The sequence below is a fragment of the Anser cygnoides genome, chromosome 10, assembly GCF_040182565.1.
Source record: "Anser cygnoides isolate HZ-2024a breed goose chromosome 10, Taihu_goose_T2T_genome, whole genome shotgun sequence".
NCBI lineage: Eukaryota > Metazoa > Chordata > Aves > Anseriformes > Anatidae > Anser > Anser cygnoides.
In genome coordinates, this window is record NC_089882.1 from 19,186,701 (window position 1) to 19,208,581 (window position 21,881).

General features: G+C 36.8%; 2 protein-coding genes across 4 annotated transcripts in view; one reads left to right on the top strand and one right to left on the bottom strand.

The window, feature by feature from the left end:
* CENPP (centromere protein P) overlaps positions 1–21,881 on the bottom strand; it is a 137,847-nt gene that overhangs the window by 78,274 nt on the left and 37,692 nt on the right. The window lies entirely within an intron of this gene.
* OMD (osteomodulin) lies at positions 12,589–18,690 on the top strand. 2 transcript variants are annotated; one of them, XM_013201378.3, is made up of 3 exons: positions 12,589–12,743; positions 15,469–16,424; positions 17,299–18,690. In XM_013201378.3, exons 2-3 carry the CDS (start codon positions 15,491–15,493, stop codon positions 17,616–17,618), a joined length of 1,254 nt encoding a protein of 417 aa, XP_013056832.3. In that variant the 5' UTR covers positions 12,589–12,743; positions 15,469–15,490; the 3' UTR covers positions 17,619–18,690. The 2 variants fall into 2 exon arrangements, with proteins under 2 accessions (XP_013056832.3, XP_066859163.1); XM_067003062.1 differs by having other exon boundaries at positions 12,602–12,756.

Consider the following 21,881-nt stretch of genomic DNA (forward strand, 5'->3'; position numbering starts at 1 on the left):
GATTCTTTGAAATATAACAGAAAAAGTGACCAATTCCTTACCTAATTCAAGCTTATGCACTGGACAACAGGAACTCTGCATCCGCCAAGACTAAGACATTTAAGAAGATTGACTAAGGTCTGAACACTGTAGTACAACTTCTGTTTCTTTTTGTTAGCATACACTTCTCCACCCCAAAGCAGTCCAATTCAACCCAGTGCCAATAAACCTACTTAGCAGCAAGGAGCCCTTGGAAGCATTTGCCTATATTCTCCATAAGTCTTAATGATTGCATTTTGCATAATGTTTCCAAAGATTACAGATGCCTGCAAAAATAAAATCCCTCTAACTTTTGTCCAAACAACCTGTGTTCCTCCACTAGGCACATTTAAGAAAAATTAAAAAAACAAACAACAACAACAAAAAAACACGTGACTTTTTAGGTCTCCTAAGGCAACAAGTTGTGGCTGAGGCTAGTTAACAATCCTAATGCAGCCTCCAGAAAGTGTCCGCCCTTCTTGGATCTCATCTGAAACTTTCCTTGGGGCATGGCTTCTACAGAGTAGTCCTAGGCTCTAGAAAGTAGCATGCCTTGTGCTATCTAAACCTAACAATTCCTTATTCATACACCCCTAAGGGCTTCACCAAATTTTAGGTCTCCTCTTGAAGTCAATATAATGGGAAATGTAAAAATGTAGCAAAGTCTTAAGAGGTAGAGGACTATTTACTCCCAATTCCAAAGCCCTAAAATTTGTCTTGCTTCCTTCTCTTTACTCTTTGCCATGCACAGTGCTTTTTCCTCTTTGCCATGCACAGTCAGCATGCATGGATACACATAACATTCACAGAAGAAACTGCACCGCAATTTCAAGATACTGTCCCCCATGCTCACACATATTAAATAGCCTCTAAAGGGTTTTATCAGTTGCTCAGCTTTTCATCATCTTCAGGGCAAATTCAAATAGCATTATATGTTAAATAATTTTATCTGCAACTTAATTTACATTAACAATTTTGCATTAAAGCAGATAAGTATAAAATGGTTTGCTTTACTTGTCTCCCATAATTTATTTTAAAAAAAAAAAAAGATAAAAATTTATTATATCATGTTACATCAGTTCTTAGGATTTCTGACCATTGCTTATGAGAAATAGTTAAGTTCAGTGGCCTTCCTCTTTTCAGAGATCATTTTTCAGCTAGCATTTGTGGGTAATAACAACAAATACATCATGCACCTTGTATATTTGTCTTTGACATGCTTCAACATAAAACCAACTGGATGTCATAATGGCATGTAAATGTTACAACATAAAGTGCACCTTACACATTTTCAGCAGTCACCTGAACAGAGTAATCGCCAACAGCTGATCATACACTGGTGTTCAAAGGCCCTGCCACAGAAGGATGCACTCGAGTATCAACAGACAAGGAGAAAACTACCAAGGAATCACCTCTACATCTACATTCTCTGTAGATGTTACGGAAAGGGGAAAAAGGGAGAAAGAGAGATTTGATATAAATCTTTCTAAGATTCTTCCTCTAATACATATTCCTGCTACATCCCTCTAATAAAAACAATATATATAACCAATCTAAGCTTTCCAAACTTTAATGCATTTCTTTCTTCCGAAAATCTGCCAAGTCCTTACGAGAAGACACTTTACTAATTTCACCAGATGATGGCAGCCTGTTGTTACCAATTGAAGGAAAATTCTAAAGAATAAATAACAAAGACTATTACTGCATGGTAACAAATGAGTAAACTTCACAAATATTGACTAAGCAAAATAGCCTATTTAAGTACTAAATTACTATGGAGATGTGCTGATTTTTCTTTCTTTTTCAGCAAGACCAGTATCAATAGTCTTCCTCCTCTGCCCAGCTGCCACTTTACATGAAGCCTGCAAGAATTCAGTGTTATCTGGCATTTGACTGAAAACGACCACTATTCTCTGAAGTATTTGGGGAGAGAAAAGGACAAATGGACAGAGAAAGAGCACAGCCACTGCATGGCCTTAGGAAAAAACTTTAAAATCATGAAAGTATCATCAAATATGAGCTGGATGAGAAGACAGGGAGGTGTATTTAAAAACAGCTTAACAGTGGGGCCCAGAAAGTAGTGACTAGTGGAATGAATTCTACTTGGAGGCCATTAACTAGCGCTGTACCACAGGGACCAATCCTGTCCAACATCTTCATTAATGGTCCGGATGATGGGGCGCTGTACTCTCAGCAAGTTTCCTGATGACACAAAACTGGCAGGAGTGGCTGATAACCCCAGCCAGTGAGTGACTACCCCAGAGGGTTGTGCTGCCATCCAGCGGGACGCAGACAGGCTGGCGAATGGAGTTACGGGCCAGGAACCTAAAGAAATTCAACAAGCAGAAGTGCAAAGCCCTGCACTGGGGAGGAACAACCCCAGGCACTGGTAAATGATGGACAGGCTGGAAAGCAGCTTTGCAGAAAAGGGTCCTGGTGGACACCAAGTTAAACATGACATGCCAGCAGTGTGCTTGCATTGGCAGGATAAGGACAACTTCTTTATTCCCAGTGTTGCTGTCACTAAGTTCCTCCTTGAACACGGAAGCCAGAGAAGCCTGGATTCCTATGGGCTTGAGTCTTACAACCCACAGGTTCTTCCAGCTTGTTTCCACCTCACTCTAATACCTCAGCATGTTCTCCTGCAGCTCCATTCCACAGCTGCCACCCGTTTGGCTGCCAAGTGACAGAGCTAAAAGTATGCCAAGGGCTTAGTCAACACGTCTGGTTTGTCTTGCCATCTGGCTGCTTACTCCAAGAACAAGAACTGTCTTTTTCTCGGCTGAAGTACCTACTTGGAGCACTTTCTTCTACCCTGCTGCTGTTTCCACAAGTTTTAGAAATACATGTCTGTTTGCCTCTATCCTATGTCAAATTTGGTTATAATTGGCTATGACACCAAATATACTGGGTGAAATAATTGACAAACACCAGAGATAAATCATCCCTTCCACAAAAAATCAAGAAAGTTCAGCTATTGTCACCATAATGAAATTTACCTATGTCCTAAGAAGCAATTTCTGCTGTCTCTCAAAGACTGCAGTTACCAGCATTAAACTATTTACCTGTTCGACCATAGTTGTCCATTTACTAATATTTGTGACATTTTTTTTTCAAGTTTAAGCTAAATCTAGCTAGCTAATTTTTTTAGAGCCTAAGTTTCCAGCTAATATTTTGATATTTACTACTAATAATGCTACAAGTATTGTATTGGCTCAGTGGAATCAACTGATGCAACTTCAAATGTCTCAGAAAAGACTGCCCAGTAAAGCTGAACAAAACCAAGAAGTTTCAACTTTACAAGTTTGACCTATGCCAGTTTGTTCTCTCCGTTCTTGAAAGTCTCTGGATATTTTCCTGCTTACTGCCTTGATTAAAAAAAGTGTTTTCCTAAATGACAGATTAGCAAGATCAGAAAATTAGTAACATGACATTCATTTTCAATGAAGTTCAAGGAAAAGAAGAAAATTCATAAAATATTAAGAATATTGTCAATCATCACTGCTCATTACTTCATAGTCTTAAGAGCAGATCCCTGGTTAAAATATTGCATTATTGATCCAGAAAAACTAACATCCAACACAACAGGCAGAAGAAACATTAATATTTCCATTTTATTTTAATCAGAATTTTACACAAGCAGAATGATAAAGTCAAAGTAATGAAATAATGATCTGAATCCTCTTTTTTTTTCTCCTTTTCTGTGCTGAGAATTGAAGATTGTTTCTTGTTTTTTTCCTCCCTTCTGGGGAGACTAGAGGTTTGAGAACAAAGCTTCTAATTGGAAACATACGGAAAAGCCCTAGAGTAAATGAAAATCTGACTCGAACTCCAAATGCCACGTATCACATACCAGTGTCTGAATTTATCTGCTGAGATACACAAAAGATTTACCGTGCATACTCAGTGAACCACCTGAGATGAAAGACAGTGTGAAGCACAAAATAAACAAAGTCGTCTTTGCTATTTAAGAGATTTCCAAAAGTAATCAATATTTTGAAACCAGAAGTTCAGATGTTTCTCAAAGCTTGTGTTAGCCAATAGAAAACTAGCTCAACAGAATAGGCTGCCAGCAGACAGGCTCCTTGCAGTTTTTCACATAAAATATGAAGTTGAGTTCTACTCAACAACGCAGTTCTGGATTTAACCATTCTGCTTCTACGACTGAGGTGGGAAAACCATACAGCCAGGTTTTCCTACCCATACACCCTTTTTCTGTCTCAAATTCATGTCCAGGAAAAAATCGAAGACTATGAGATTTTTGGAACAGCTGCACTATGGATGCAGTTTTGATGAGAATCCCACACATTTTCACACAGCGAAGTCTTGCTACGAAGTCCCTGTGCATGAGCAGTAAATCTAAAAAGCCAGGATGCATGAGGCTAACTGCATATATACAGACCTTGTGTAATGTGTCTCTCATGCCAGATTCATTACGCATGTACTACCCATCATCACCTTTACAAAGTTCTCTATCAGAATCAATTGGAGAAATACTGAAATTAATATGCTCTCTTCAAAATCCGTCTGGAGTAACTGTTAAATAGTTACTTTCTCTCCTTATTTACAGAAGACAGTGAAGCATGGAAAAAATCTCAAGTCGACTAGTTGCCAAAGGATATAAAATTTCCTGAGAGACAGAGAGGGAGCAAGTCATCAGCACTAGCATGCACTTGCCTCTTAACTGCTCAGCCTGTGTTATTTCCAAGTTCCAAGTGCTTTTTAGATATAAAGACAAATGACAACATTTTTCCTTCCAGAAACACTCTTCACAGAATACCTTAACTCCTTTATTTCTTCCTTGTGGAAAAGAAACGTGGCCTACCATTCTAAAAGAACATCCAGACATCATACTAGCATTTTTCTTTCAAGCCCTATCTTCTTTCTATTCTACAAGATTAAACAAGGAACAGGCAGAATGAGTCATGGGGCACGAAGAAAGGGAAGAAATCACTTATAATATTAATCTGAACAATAGATTCTCAGATTCAAGAAGGACAGAAAAATCAACTATTCTGCAAGAATAATATATGCAATTGTCTACTCATTTGTCCAGCAGCAATGCTGTGAGGCAGCATTATCACTTGCTCAAGAAAAAGTTAGTTTCATAGCCAGAAATCAGTAATTTCACAAAAGTTTACTTTGCTTTTCCAAGTACCTGTTTTCACTGATATTTTAAATTAATACATAAAATTGCCATTTAGATGTTACTCTCCTGTAAATTATGCTAATACTTTCTATTACCTCAAATACTAAATTTTATTTGGCAAAGAACTTTTTTCCATTTATAACATGACTAATACAGAAAAAGAAAGTTAAATACCTTGCAGAAATACAGAAGTATTAAGTAAATGCCAGTATGGCAGTGTAAAACTTTGTCCCCATATTCACTAAATGCATAATACTCTCCTAGAAGAACAACCAACAGAATCTTCTTATAATAGCATAAATTTTGAGATGAAAGAATGAGAACACTTATAGAAGCTACATTCCATGCAGACATCTACCTAAATTGCATGGTAGAGTTAATGGCTTTATGGTCCAGCTGACAAACTATGCTTCTATACAAGGGCCTGTAAGATTAGCACATTCTTTGAAATGAAGATAAAGTCTGTTGTGATGTTATGCAGAAAAAAAACATACTTAAAATCTCTATCGACCACTACTATAGCCAGAGCCCATAAAGTACTTCCTTAAGCAACGTGGCAAGAGATTCCTTATTTGTCCTGTAACCATCAGGGTTAACAACTAGCATTTATGTATACTTTAGAGCATAAACTTTTCAGAATACAAAACAGATTAAGCTAGTAGGTGGTTAATAGGCCACTATCTCTTCTCCTTGAAACCACTGTCAAGGTGAAATCTGTACGAAATAATACTTTGGTACTATAATTCCTGTGTATTTTGGTTCTACTGAAAAAAAAATATATATATATTGATGATACAGTCTTCTTGGAACAATCAATATAGCTGTTCAAAGCTAAATCAAGTGTGTTCAGAATGAATTTCTGAAAGTCAAAACCACAACATTTCAGAAAGATAGAAACTAAGACTGATCTAAAAACAATCCTTAGCATTCTTCTTGCTGCTTCCATCTAAAAGACGGAAGAAAAAATAGTTGTTCTTTATTAAAACCTTATATCATTATTTATGATAAAGCAATTAAAACACTGCATGTTACAAAAAAAAAAAAGGGGTTCTTACCATACTAACTAAAAATCTTTGAGATGTTTTCCATGTGCACGTTCCACCGGAGCATACATATGTAAAGCAATATTTCATTACTCCTGTTATCAGGAATGTTTTGCCTTAGCTGTACCTGTATTTTACAGATGTGTACTGCTGCTTCTTGTGCTTTGCGCTGAGAACAGCCAGGGTAACGCATGTTTCCCACTTAAACTGTTCCCTCCCAAAGGCAGAGTGCATAGGAACCTGAGAAGAGGAGAATATGTGAGTATGGAAAACACATCTGTTAGAAGTGCAATTGCTTCAGAAAGCAACTCTTCTGTCTTTCCAAAGAGTACCTTTCCACTTACGCATTCCATTGTGGGTAAATCCTGTATCTAGTTCACCCACTGGCAGTTCTAAACAATTAGACAGCCATGTCAATGTGGCTGCTGTCATAATGTCCAGAGTTATGAGTAAGTTTCAGCAGTAAATCCAGCGCTTGGCAAAGATGTGAAGGGAGTTTTGGACAGCTGTCTTGCGGTCATATAGAATATTAAGATTTTTTAAGACTGCTACTGGTATAGGCTCAGTTCTGATGAAGCGCAGTCTATTCACTCAGTCCCTCAAAGCACTGACTTCATGACATACCCAGACTAAAACTCAACTATATATATATATATATATGTATATTTATTTTTTAAAGACGGAAAGCATTGTGAATGTTTATGTTTGGGCTATAAATACACGCATGTGTATTCACTCTTGAGAAGTGATAGAGAAGGCAACAGTCAGTATAACACTCAGTAACAAGGACACTTGCTTGATTACCATAGGAGACCTGTAACTAATGCCTAGAGCACCTGAAATGCTTGCTACCACGACTGTTGGCTTAGGGCAGGAAAAGAAACAGGTTGTTTCTTCTCAAATGGCCAACCCTAAAAACGTGTGAACCATGTTCAAGTCCTCACCAGAAGCAGCCATAAGCCCTTTCAAGAATCTCAAAATGGCTAATGATAGAAGCAACAGAAGACTTCCTACCACAGAGTGATTGGATAAAGTAACTGAGACACTGTCTCAGCTCTGCCAAGAAGAAGCTGTGATTCACAAACTATTCATACAAACAGTAAGAAATACTTAATTTGATTACTTGCCATAGATCAAAGGACAATTTTATTTGGTATGTCTGCCAGAATATAGATGTATGGAAAAGTATCTTTCCTAAAAAAGAGTTAATATTACTTAAAGAAAATCCACAAAAAGAAAAAAAGAGAGAGAGAGAGAGAGAGAGAGAAATGGAGGGTAACTGGATGAAAGGAAGAGCACAGAGATCATATTTTTCCTTATAAGATGAAGCCAGGGACATGTACAGATGAATGACATGTTGTAATACTCAGTGTTTCTATGGAAGTTTCCAAGTCACAGTCTCTGGCTGCAGAGGAAATGTACTGCAGAAATATAACTCTTCACTTGTCATGTTCTTATAATCTTTCCTGCAGCTTTGCTATCAGCTGCTATTAAAAACTGGATGCAGGACTAGGTACATCTTTAGTATTACTTGGTGCAGGATTCTGTTCTGTGATGGCATACTCATATAGTAGCATTACAAGGCCTTGTGCTAAACAAGAGAATTTTTAGAATCTTTAGAAAAAAGAGGGATAATAAAATTTAGGATCCAGTTTAAGGATGGTCTCCAGTTTCCAGACTACTGTAGAGAGCTGAAAGGCTGCCTGGCAAAATCCTCTGCCCCAAAAGGCGGGACAGGTAGCTCTGGAAATGTTCGAACAAATCCATGTATGATGAAAACAAACACATTCAACAGCTATCGTAAAAACAAATAAGGACCTTCATTCTTGCATAAACTCAAAATAACAGAGTAAATGGGAAGCACTTTCTATCATATAAAAGCCAGAAATTTCTGTTAATGCAAAATGTTTTTTATGCATGATCATTCAGGAATTCTTTGGCAAATAACTTTGAAAACTACTTCTTATCCTTGCCAGAAAGTGCCTGAAGAAAGAAGCTAATAATGGAGGGGCTATAAACATGATTTTCAGACTGAATACAACCATACGAACAATCTCAAGTTGCATGTACATTTCAAGTACATTACAAAAATGCACTAAATTTATAGCTATGAATGAACAAAATAAGCTAATGAAAAAAATAATATAAATTGTTAAGATAGGGTAGAAGTTGCATTGTCTCTTTTAAGTATCCATCAGCTTCGGACATTGAAGTTAGCAGTCCTGTTTGAAAAAAAAAAAAATGAGTAGAAGTACCTGCTTTGGAATAGACTCAAGGAACAAAGGTAGCTGGTTAAAGTGGCCACCAAGAACGCTCTCCCACTGAGCTGCAAGTTTCTTGTCAACTTCACATTTTAAGATGACAGTTTGCAGACTTTGCTGGTGTTTTATTTAGAGACATGAAGGTTGTGCCTAAGCTGTTAAATATCTGAAAGATATACTAATATATATAGTTAATAGTATTATAGAAGAATTGGCATACTATGCTATCTCAGATAACTAGCATTGAAGCAATAAGGACAGAAGCAATAAGGACACATACAAGGGGTACCACTCTGTTTGGATTTACCAACTTGGATTGACACCACACACAGATCTCTGCATGTTTCATTCACCTATGTATCACATGCCTCACTTTCCCCTATTACAAAACACTTCAGTTTATTTACAGTGTTTATTGTCTTAAAACTATTTTTAATAGTTTGTCGGCAATGATTATTTGATTACTTGTTACTGTAGCAGAAATTTAAATGACCCTGCTACAGAAAACAAAATCCATCAAAGAAAAATAACCTCTCCTCCCCCGACAAATTCAAAGAGTCAATATATGCAAAACCTACAGTCTAGTAAATCTTAGGAGTTATTTTTCAGTTAAAGCTTCTTTTTTTTTTTTTTAAACTCAACTATTCTCAGTTGCTCAACATGCTCTTCATAGTAGCTCCTAGTAAACAAACCAACACGTGTAAAACAGACGTGTAAGACAAGGGCTGCCAGAGTTTTCATCACGTAATACCACCTACAAAATGGGAAATAAGTCGAGACCACACAGCAAGGCTCAGGTCAGAGGCGACCGTAGGGCCCCACGCACGTCCCAGCTCTGTCCTCCTTTAGCTTTTTGTGTTTTGGAGGTGGAGGTCTCATCTCAGCTCTGCAGGACTGTTTATATGATTCAATGCCCACTTTTCCACCACCTTTAAAAATGCATATTTGCACAGGGACATGCTCCTAGAATGACTTTCCAGCAAAAACCATGAAGTCCGTAAGAGCTGTTGTTACCCGGTGCTCTAGGCTCAGGCTGTGCTGAAGGCCTTGCCAGAACAAGCAGTTCAGCATCTTGGTTTGCTGAGAGCTCCGTGCTTCAGTACCTGAATTTTCCAACTCACCATGGCGCATGATAAATAAACCCTTCAGCCACTGCCATCATGATAGTTGGTTACTATTACTGACGGGAAAAACAAGTAAGAAGTGCCTTTGCAGATCACATATGAGAGTCTTGCAGACTGCTAGTGGTCTGCTGACAGCATCTGTGGATTGCCAGTGAAGAACTAGAAATTAAGATGCAGAGTTTTATATCCGTATTTTCTTTCTGTGCCTACAATCTGACTTTGAAGTGCAGCCCAGCATAGATGATACATGCCTGAGGTTGCTTCTTTCTTCAAAAACCCACAGGCTTTATAAAGAAGCAAATTACAACATTCAAATTTCCTCATTATATTTGATCGTGCATTTTCTTTTCTACCATGCAAACATCTAGAATAACAAACCATTACCAATTCTTACCTAAAACATAGATTTCTTTCAAATTGCCAAGTGAAGATTTTAGAATTTTGAGCATGAGGCTTTTCTCCAGAATTCTGATGCCAGGGCCAGCCCTTGGCTGAAGACCTTTCTAGTTCTAGCAAGTTATTCTAGCTCTAGCTTCCAAAGAGTTCTCAGTAGCACTGTTCTACACAGCTTAGTGTCATTTGACTTCCTTTGAGCCTCGATGAACAACATGCACATTATTTTTTACTTTTTCTGTACTTCATATGGAGAATCACACTTTTGGAGGAGAGGGAAAAAAAGCCCCCCCAAACCCCAAAGTCTTCTAAAGCAAACTGTTGATAGGGAAAAAGCTATGCAATATAATTTTTTTCCGTCTTATGTCAGGGCTAATCCCATTTGTGAATTATGCCACCTCAGTGACAGTCATTATCTTCTCTACTTATTCTGGAAAAATTTTGCCTAGATTTTTGAAATTTAAAATAAACAGTATTTAAATTTACATTTATACAATTAGTTAAGCAAACCTAAAACTACTGCCTATTAGAACAGTCTTCTTTCTTAAGCCTTCAGTTCAGAACTAAAGTTGAAAATGCTAACTATTCTCATTAACTGAATGCAATTAATGACAAAGGTAAAACTTCAAACACTTTATTTTTTAAAAAAACGATCCATCCCAGCAAAGTTACTTTAAAGATTTGTCGCAGCCTTTGAATCAAGAAGTCTTACGTGTAGGATGTTAAATTTAATCCTCTCATTATCCTCCCTGTAAGGAAATTCCTACTACAATTTAAACCAAAAACTAAGAGATGACCAAACCACACAGATTTGACCAAGATCACAAAGCAGAGATTTGTTTACATCCAAGACAGCTCATGCAACAAAAAAGTAACTGAGTCTTTATATATCCCATGGCTAGACCTCATCTTCTCCAACTATACATGCTTTAAAGCAAGAGTTTTGCTACATTTTTCAAAAGGACAGACTCTTTTCCTTTGCCACCATGGATTTTTAAATACATAACAAGATTTTAAGTCTTCTGATAGCTTAAGAGGATTCGGGACCCACTCAGTAGTTGAAAACTATAAAAAACATCAGGTATGAAATTAAAATTTTAATTTGATCCCACTTTTATCTTTAGAGAAAATAGTTTTAATTTTTGCATGTGCTTTATTTGGAACTGTTAATATAACGGAGCTTCCAAAACTGCACTACATTCTTTGTCTTGCATTTCAAAACAACAACAAAAAACAACAACAAACTTTGTACCAGCAAGTAACACTTAACTAGCTGGCATTAAAACTCAATGTATTTTTCTGATTTGTCATTATGAATATATTGCAATTACTGAAAAAATCAATTACTTTTGTTGTTTAGTATTACTTAGGTTTAATGGTACTGTGTAGGTATTTAATTATTTACTGTAAAGTACATAGAGGACCATGTAATTTTTTATTTTATTCTTTCAACCTCTCCTTTAAAGTTCTATATTCTCTGTATAAATACATGGATTTCATTTTAGTTCCAGTGTTGCCAACTCCTACAACATTATTTTGCTCATGATTTCTGGTGCTTTTCTTTATATTCCAAATGTTAAAATCATGCATGACTTTCTTCTTTAACAGTGTTCTAGTCCACAATGCTACAGAGAAAAACTTGAAAAATCAAAAAGATCATTGGCTTTGGGAAGCTTGAAGCCAGAAAAGAAATAAAATTTACTGTTGCAATATTTTCTTGAATATAATACTTCCAAGGCACTAAGGCTTTTTAAAGAACCAGCTATTTCTTTGTGAATAGATTTAGAAACAATGTAATTGTTTTACCAATGCGAAAGCATAATTAAATGCTTCCTTAGAGTTTTCTGACAAATCCTTCAATTAATCCAGAACAGTATCTCAACTTTGACAACAAAAAACTTGCACCTTCTATTTTTTTTTTTGCATATCTCACAGTTGTTTTCCAAGTACCATATAGCAGCAAAAGTAGATAACGATACCTTTTTTTATCCACTTTAAAAGCTATGAGAAATAGTCATGTTCAGTAACAACAGCTTATATCTCATGTAATACTTATCTGTTTCATACAAAAATTTATATTCTCTGTTCACCAAAAACATGTTGGAAACTTACTGTGATTCGTGAACTGTAATTTTAAAACACTACATGTTAAAGCCACTGTGTAGCACAAGTATTTTGCAGGAAGCAAACAGCAAAGAGATTATGGAGGAAACAAAAAGTGTAGAATTGAAGATACTTATCAGGACCTTCTGTAGAGCACACACTTTCCCTCAATTTTAATAAGGTTACTTTTTTTTTTTTTTTTTTTTTAACTGTTTCTTAACTTCATCCTCCAGAGGACAAATCCTTTGGATAACTGAATGAGCATAGCTGAAACCACAAAATGAACTAACAACCTCTGAAATATTTTTGAAGTCTTATTTTATTCTATTTTTTTCAAGTGAACTGATGACACTAAAAAAGTCTTGTAAATACTTTTGAAGGGATTCTAACAAAAGGATAAATCTCTTCCCAGACTTGTGACACAACATCAACAATAGCTGATGATGTGGCACAATTTTTTTTTTTTACTGGCAAATCAGAAGAGGGGCTAAGGCTATTATTTTGCTTTGCCTTCCCACAAGGCTCCTCACCACAAAATATGGCTTAGAGACATCTTTTGTTCCTCCAGCTGTGTTAGGTTATTGCTCAGATGATTTCATCAGCACACTAAGTTGCTCCCCTCTACAACTTGAGCTTCCCAGACTTCCAAAGAGTAAGTTTTCTTGGTAAGCAGGAACAAAAGAACCAATTGTGTTATTTTTGCAGTTAGGAGTGAGTCATGCATGTTATATAAGTTTTAGATTTCAGCTAGTAAACTGCTTGTAAATACAGTTACTAAGCTTTGATTTTTTTACAGATAGCAGACAATCATGCTTGTATGATTTTCTATTTTCTTTCAGCTTTGTAAGTATGCAGTTTGTCATGTTGTGTGCATCTGACTTGCTTCCCCCATTACCAAGTCTCAGCTGACATAATTCTTTGTTTTCAAGATAGTGGGTTCTTAGAAAATGTCACGAAGAAGAATTAGTATCTCAGTGCTATGAGATGTGAACTGCAAGCTTGTAAGGGGATTAACATTCTACCGAATATGCACTCAGCTACAGCAAAGGTATAAAAACCCCACAAAATACAAGCTCCTCTTCCTCTGTAACACAAGAGACTTTGATACCTATTACTTCTCATTGGACATGAGGTGATTATAGTTCTTCCCTTTACCTTGTCCACCTGACAAGTGAATTGTGTGAATGCCTAAGTAAGCTTTTTCTTCAAACAGTGCAAGACTTTGCACAGTTATTCCTCCTGGTTTCTAAGGACTAATAATTTCTATTCTTGGGGCCACAACAATCACAAACTTTGTGACACCAAGCAGAAGTGCTGAGAGGCTAGAACCAGAAGACGAAGCTAAGTTTCTGGACAGGAAAACCAGGAGCAAGGGAGTAATAGGAATCACAACACAACCAAGAACATGAAACTGAAACAGGCTGGAGGAACAGATTGCATCCATTCAAGAAAAAATCGAGTCACAATACTGACAGAATTTATATAGGTAGACACCAGCAGCTCTGACTGGGAGTTAGAAATACTGCATAAAGGTTTTCTTCTAATATATACTGCCTTAAATCTCAAAAGCTATTAATTCCTCCTGAAGGACAGTATTGCTTCCCTGACCCAGCAAGTGTCTGCACGGTTTGTCAGCACTGCGCATTTATATCATGCATGTAGGGGTGGGCTGGGTCTCACGCAGACATTCCTGCTACTTTTATTAGCTCAGATATGTCTGACAATGCTATGGGGATATGGAGACCCTGGCTTTGCCAAGGACCTACATACAGTGTGGTTCTCAGCAATTGACTCCACCCAACCCTGTTTTTAAATTTAATGAGTTATTGATACTTCATTAAAGGAGCATTACAATGCAACTGATGCAAAGTCAGAAATTTGAGTTAGACAATACCACAATTGATAACAACCACCCATTGTTGCACACTATCTTGTATGCAACACAGGAGGATCAGGAGAAAGTATGCAACTTTAGAGTTTTGTTACAACTTTTCTTAAGACTCCCTCTCTCCTTCAGTTCATTGAATACATCATGCTTTGGGAATCAGCAGTATGGAACAGAAAATGAGCATTTGTGAATCTTGTCTCTCTGATATCATAGAAATGTTGTTTGGAAGTGATGTTTGGAGATAGCCTGCTGCTCAAAGTGTGTCCATCTCCAACACAACTTTTGTGCTGTAAAAGTTCCTAGTGAGAGAACTAACATTTTAAATATCAGTTGTTTTCATCTTCAAATAATTTAATAAGGTTACACAGGTGTTTTCAAAGGTCTGAGAAATAAATATTCCATGGGAATTTCATCTGCACCCATTTAAAGCTGATTTCTAAGGTTGATGTTTAACCCATTAAACTGGAAAGAATGCAGCATCTAAGATGTTACAAACAACGGTCTGCACCATTTCACGTGTGTTTCTTTCACAACTTATTTTAATGTATGACAGAGAAGAATGAAGACTGGGATTATTTTTCCGGCTACTTCTCACAGATGTTATGGTACCCCTCAGTAAAAGACACAGCAGAGGTAGAAAGTTCTTCCTTATGCAAATTCAAAGAAAACTTATGTTTACTTCAAGGCCACTATATTTGTTTATGGCAGTTTCTTGGAAGATCCGAATTAAAAATTGCTTTTGCTGCTGTGGTGGTTTTACCCTGCTGGGCAGCTGAACTCCACCACACCCACACTCTCCCCCCGCCCGAGAAGAAGAGCAGGAGAAGAAAGTATGCTGGAAAGGAAAAAGAAAAAAAAAAGCTCACAGGTTGTGATAAGGATAATTTAATTAAAGGGAAACGGAAAAGAGAAAAAGCAAGCAAAGGCTGGGCAGAAGCACAAAGAGAAATGTTATTCTCTACTGCCCATCAACAAGTGGTGTTTGGCCACATCCCAGGAAGCAGGGCCTCAATACACGTAGTGGTTGTTTGGGAAGATGGATGTCTTCATAATGAGAGACCTCCCCCCACTTCTTCCCTTTTCCCACCTTTCATTGCTGAGTGTGACCTCGTATATAGCATATCCCTTCGGTGGGTTTAGGTCAGCTGCCCACCTCTCGCCCACCCCCAGCCTACTGGCTTTGGGGGGGTTGGAGAGGGTCTTGCTGCTGTGTCAGCACTGCCCATTGGGAGACCAAACACCGGTGTGATACCAGGGCTGTTCTAGCTGCAGGTGCAGCCCACAGCGCCGTATGGGCCTGCAGGGAGAGGCAACTCCATCCCAGCCAGACCCAGTACAGCTACTAGTGCCACTGACAGTGCTCCCAAGAAAATACATTATTCTGCTTATTTACATTAGTTTAATACCACTGCTTCTTAAAACCGATAAGCTTGTATGTGATTTAGCTTATGACTGTCTAGTAAACTTATTTTTTCCTTCTCATCAACAGAGTACAACATACAATTCTAAATATGGGGATTCTGAGCCACCTATCGATCGTTTACCTCCTCTGGACTGCTATGGTCTTTTGTCAATATGAAGACTATGATTTTGGGGATGAATATGATGAGGAGCCAGATCATCAGCATTCCGATTATTTTAATCCAAGTCCACAAGCTGAAGTTCCCCGCTTTCCTACGCCAGTCGAGTGTGCCAGAGAATGCTTTTGTCCACCAGCTTTTCCACTATCAATGTACTGTGATCACCGTAAACTTAAGATGATACCAAATATCCCTGCTCACGTCCAACAACTCTACCTGCAAAACAATGATATTGAAGCTGTACCTGCAGGACCATTCACTAATGTTACCATTTTAAGAGAAATTAATCTCAGCCACAACAAAATTAAGTTTCATATGATTGACCATGGTGTTTTTGCCAAACTGTCAAATTTAGTGCAGCTTCATTTACAGCATAATGAATTAGAAGAATTTCCATTCCCACTCCCAAGCTCTCTTGAGCGACTCCTCCTTGGTTTTAATAAGATTTCTCAGTTATCCAGAAATGCATTGGAAGGATTACCAAACATAACCATGCTTGACCTTTGCAATAACTTTCTTGATGACTCCGTACTCAAAGGAAAACGCTTTTCAGTCATGAAAAATTTAATGCAAATCAACTTATGCAACAACAAATTAGAGACTATGCCTCCTGATCTACCATCATCACTTATGTATCTCTCTCTTGAAAATAACTCGATTTCATATATTCCAGAAAACTATTTCAGCAGACTTCCAAAAATCATTGCTCTAAGAATGTCCCACAACAACCTGCAGAACATTCCATACAACACCTTTAATCTACCTAACCTTTTAGAACTTAATCTTGGACATAACAAATTGAAACAATTATTCTACATTCCAAGAAGTCTGCAGCATTTGTATATTGAAGACAATGACATTGAAAGTATGTTGATGTAATTCTTGAAAAGCAAAAAATGTAGTGGATTTTGGGGTTGGTTGTGAAGAATGGGATCAGCATACTTTATCATCCAGAACTAAGCACTTTTAACCTAGATCAAACCCACCACTTTTGTTGTGTCCTTGGTTTTGAGGACCCGCCACTTTACAGCTCTCAGGTCACTTATAAACCAAGCACAGAATCCAGTAGTTAGCTAAATTTACATGTTTTTCAAGAGGTACTGTGATACTCCTCTTTGCAGACAGATGAGCTTGAGCCATTAGTGTTCTGAACTAATGAGTTCACGTGGCCTTGACCCGAAGTTCATATACAATGTACCTCTCAGGAGCAAGTGGTTCTATGCAGCTTTTAGCTTACAGTGTAGAAAGAATATCAACCCATCATCTTCAAGCTGGAATGTAAACACATCCTTGGTTAGCTGGGACCTACCAATGGTAAACTAGAGGGGATTTCATTTTTCCGTCTTTCCCATAATTTCAATGCAGATATTTTGTAATTATTCTGTAATTTTTTTCACATAATTAGCTAAGATAACTTTGAAACTTGCTTCTGATAAGACAATTAATAAAAATCACATACAGGGAGAAGGAACCACAAAAATATTCCATTAATATAAACTAGTAATTACAGATTTTATATATATATATACACACATATTTTTTACCCCACAACCTGATACTTTGCAAATTCCAAAAGAGTTATCACTGTAATTTAAAAAACTGATTAAAAACAAAGGACAACTTTGATAATATGCAAAACAAAAAATATTTTCCATTTTAATCTCCAAAATTTCAATTTTGTAATTGTTCTTAAATATAACTATTCTCTGTATTTTAATGAATATTTTTCTCTCTTACAGTGCTAAATGTTACTTTGATGTGTCCATCTATTGATCCAATGAACACCAAACAATTAACGTATATACGGGTGGACCAAAATAAGCTAACAACTCCAATGAGCACGTATGCCTTCTTCTGCTTCCCTCACATTAGAACCATTTATTATGGTGAACAAAACGGTAACGTCAACAAGTCAACTCAACTAAGAACATCAGTGTTTCGCCGATTATTAACACCAGAAGAATACGATGAAACAGAAGATGATCATGAAACACATGATCAAGAAACTGAAGAAGATCGTGAAGAAGAAAACAACTACTTTTATCCTTACTTTCAGTGAAAACATCACTGTTAATGAGTATATATGGGAACTTTTGCTTACTTGTGGGGTACTTATGTCCATTTCAGAACAGCTGGATAGTTTGGAGTATTTAAGATACATCTATATAAAATGGAGATACAGGATTTCAGTGTACATAAATATGCCATTACTGGTGTAGTAAAAACCATAATACTGGTAGCAAAGTACACTCATGTCAGCATTTAGTAGCAGCCTGATATATAACCTGAGTTAATGATGGACTCATCTGCCGGTTGGCGGTCTAAGCAGAAGAAAAGTGACCTGAGGAAAGTTTGTATGTTTTAAAGTGATTCAGCTTGCAAAGTGATTATACCAGATCAACATCATGCTCAACAGGAACATGTGGATAATGGCAAAAATCCGTCCAGCTAGACATTCTACTATTATCTACTATTTTGACAGCAGTAGCAAACAGACATATTAGAGAAAAATATATGGGGGTAAGATTACAAAAACACTTTCAGAAGGTTCCTGCACATCTTCCAGAAATACAGATGTTGCTTCTTTCAATATCTAGATGGACAGGAAACTCACAAACTTGGAGTTTCAAATCTTCTTAATATTTGTTTCCAGTGTTTTGCCAAGATATATTATAGTTATTCCTGAGCTTGTACCTTGACTGTAACGAGTCTTTCAAAAAAGGAGATTTTAGTTGTTTAATAATATAGGCAATGAACAACCTCTCTTCAGTGATCTTAGGATGTGCATTAATATAACTCTCAATCATCAGTATTTAAATTTTACCTATACTTTAGAAGGCATTAAAAATGTAACACTGTTTAATTAGAATTGCTCATCAACTAGAACAGGCACAAACAGTGGCATTACAGACATTTTTAAGACCATCCCGCTGCACAGATAATACCAGTAAGATATATTCTGCTTCAAAGTAGAAAAAAAATGCTTAAAGTAACCCACAGAAAAGTAATATATACTGTTTGAGCTATGGAAAGTTTTTTGTTATGTTATATACCTAGAAAGAGTTGCAAGTCACTACACTACAGTATAGGATACTATTACAGGGCACTTCAGTCTTTTTTTTTTTGATTTTTATTATTAGCATTAATTAACCCCGCCCCCCCCCCCCCCTTTTTTTTTTTAAATTCAGCATTTCCTGATAAATCTTTGTTAGCAGTGAGGAAGAATCACCATTTTCACAAGAAAAACTAATGACTGCAATGAACTATATATCATACTCCTAATGTTACATTATACTTTAAGGAAACTAAAAACGCCATATAAAATTACAAGCAAATTTGTATTAGAATTTCTAAAGAGTTTGTCAGTTTTCTTTCTTATAAGATCAGTTATGTTTTGAAGACCTTCCTGGTATATTTTGGATTCTGATACAACAATTAATATACTAAAATGAAAAAAATCAGTCATGCACCTGTACCTTTAAATGGAGAGAAATTCCTTGTAAGCCCATGAACATACCCCAGTCTTTAAAAACAACTGCTTGTAAAGATTTATACATACAAAATTTATTATATCATTATCAACTTGGAGTCTTATGTTATCTCACGTAAGAAATCTTCTCTCTCTTCTACCCCTTTTTCTCTTCCATTTTATGAAAAGATCTATTCATGGCAAAGTATTTTTATGGTAGCTACACAAATTTGTGAATGTGTAGCTAGAACTCTGCAGAATTTACCTTCCTTTGTTAAAAAAAATGTTTATTAACATTTATCACCTTCAAGAACCTCTGGCTTCCTTAAGGAAGAATATATAAATGTATTCATTATAGTATTTAAATGCTCTCAAAAAACTTATGTACATTATATACGCAAATTTAAATACATATATGTATAGTTTTATAGTTTTATTAATATAAACTTATAGTATGTTATCCTTAGGGAATTGTTATAACTTTTCATCTCTTTCAGATTGTAAGTGTAAATGAATAGTGCACAAAATGCAAACCTAAATTAACACTTTTTTTGAAAGTCTTGCTCAACCTTAACAAACACTATTCAAATATAATAGTATCATAAATCTTTTATCACAAACTTTCTGCTTAGCTTTATTTTTAAAGTAGCTTTAAAGACAGACTTTTGGTAACTAGTTGCATATGTTTCTTGAAGTTTAAACATAAATCAAACTGATAATATAGCTCTAAAGTTTTCAGTAATTACTACATTAAATTCATTCACATAGAACATGAAAATTGTATTACAAGCAGAAGCATCATAATTCATATTTCTTTCAATTAATATTATATCCTGTGTGGCAAATACAGTGCTATATTTTTAGAAAAGATTTCAGGATGTTCAGGGAACTGAAGACTTGCTAGCCCTAGGTCTATATTAGAGAGATGAGAAGTTATCATGAAGTCCAGAATCAACTGATACCTAGATAAATACAGTTGACATTGGTATGAGTGGACATGGCATCTGTAAAAGGATGTTCTACCTTGCAAATCTCCTGGAGTTCATTGCAGGAATCGTGAAGGGTGTGTACAAGAGAGATCCTGGTTCAAATTGCCTACCATCGATTTCTGAAGAGTTTTTGAGGAAATCAAGCTGCCACAGATTGAGAGGTGACGGCACAGACAAAACCAAATAAAACATAGGAAAGATTAAAAGCATTGAAGTTCAACAGTCAGTTCTTGTTGTGGAGGGAGTCCACTTGCAGGAGTTTTGCAAAGGGCTGGTGCCCAACAAATTGGGGTGATCTGAGAGACAACACCAAAGATTGCTAAGAGACAATGAAGAATGACCACTATCAGGATGCTAAAATAGCAAATGAAGTTCAACATCATTAAATGTAAAGTGATAGTTTTGTGAAAAGTGAAAAGATAGTATTAGCTTCACCTAAGAGCTAACAGATCATGACCTGAGTATCATCACTCAGGAGCGACACTTGGAAGTAACAATAGATGGTACCATGAAAACACTGGCTCTAGCACCAGACGCCATTATGCCACTGACCCAGACATTTAACATGCTACAGATTTCTGACCCCTTGAGCTACCCATAATCTTTACATATGGCATAATCAGCAGAGGATTAGACAGAGATTATAAGGGCACCAAAGGTAAGGAATGGTTTCTATATAAACAATATTAAGTTAGCTGGGACTCGCCAGCTAAGAAAAGAGATGGCTAAGGGGAGATAAAAGAGATGTTTACAAGATTATGAGTTGCACAGACACCATGGATCCAGGGATCAACTGCTCCAGTGCAGGAGCAAGGAGATATTAAAGAAAGCTGGCATGGGTCAGGTATAAGCCAAGCAGAGAAAAAGAAGTTTGCAGGCAATGTGTAGTCAGCTTGTTAAACTGCGTGCCTAAGAACACAGTGAACACAGCAGCCATTCCACATGTGGTTTTAAGGGAAGACTGGATAAGTATTTCTTGGAAGAGATTTACTGCAGGTTGTTGGGCAGAAAGCACAGTAGGTGCAGAAGTGCTGAGCAGAAAATAGTTGGTGAATGGAAGAATATTTGTAGATGGGAGGAGAGAAGAATGATATATGCTTGTCCTATCCTGTCTTCCCAAGGCACCTGCTTCCGGCTATTTTTGGAGACAGGACACTGTACGCTAACTTGTTTGGAACTCCATACCCAATCCTACATTCTCACTGTCTTTGACTGTGGTTAGCATGCTTCCATTGCTCCTCACTACTGCTATACACTTACTGCCTTAATATATTTGAATTTTAATTCAGCATAAGCGCTATGTTTATATAGCGAGGCATACCCAAGTTCATTAAATTTGGGAACAGCATGTATGCAATGCTACATGTTGCAGTGCTCTGTAGCAGTCACCCACTCTGATTCAGGTACACAAAGCAGCCTAGCCACAGGACTGTGGAGCTCTGTATAAGCCAAATTATACCACTAGAGAACCATACAAATTTTGGTGTCAAAATGTATTTGCTTGGTGCTTGCTCTGGTGTTTATTTTCAGAATATTATATGGTCTTTTTTCAGTAGGGAATAAATCCTTAAACTAAGAACTAAACATGCATTAAAACGTTACTTATTTTATCAGTGACGGTTGAACCTAACAAGTGTCAAACAGTCTGATTAGTTTATTTACAGCAGAGTCAGTAAATATAGAAACGAAGCCTGAGCTTGCTTATAGCATTGTCTCTGCATTAGCAACCACAGAGTGGAACCATACAGCACAGTACTTGTGATGAAACCCTGAAACCCAACCTTTTTTTTTTTTTTTTTGAGGTACAGGATGCTTACTTCAGAGTAGCCACTGATTAAAATTCATTAACAGCTGCAGCACATCA

Excerpts from the sequence above, each read along its gene's own strand:
- OMD (XM_013201378.3), top strand. The coding sequence starts at position 15,491 with ATGGGGATTCTGAGCCACCTATCGATCGTTTACCTCCTCTGGACTGCT. Across the intron at positions 16,425-17,298 it reads TGAAGACAATGACATTGAAA|TGCTAAATGTTACTTTGATG; the intron begins GTATGTTGATGT and ends TCTCTCTTACAG.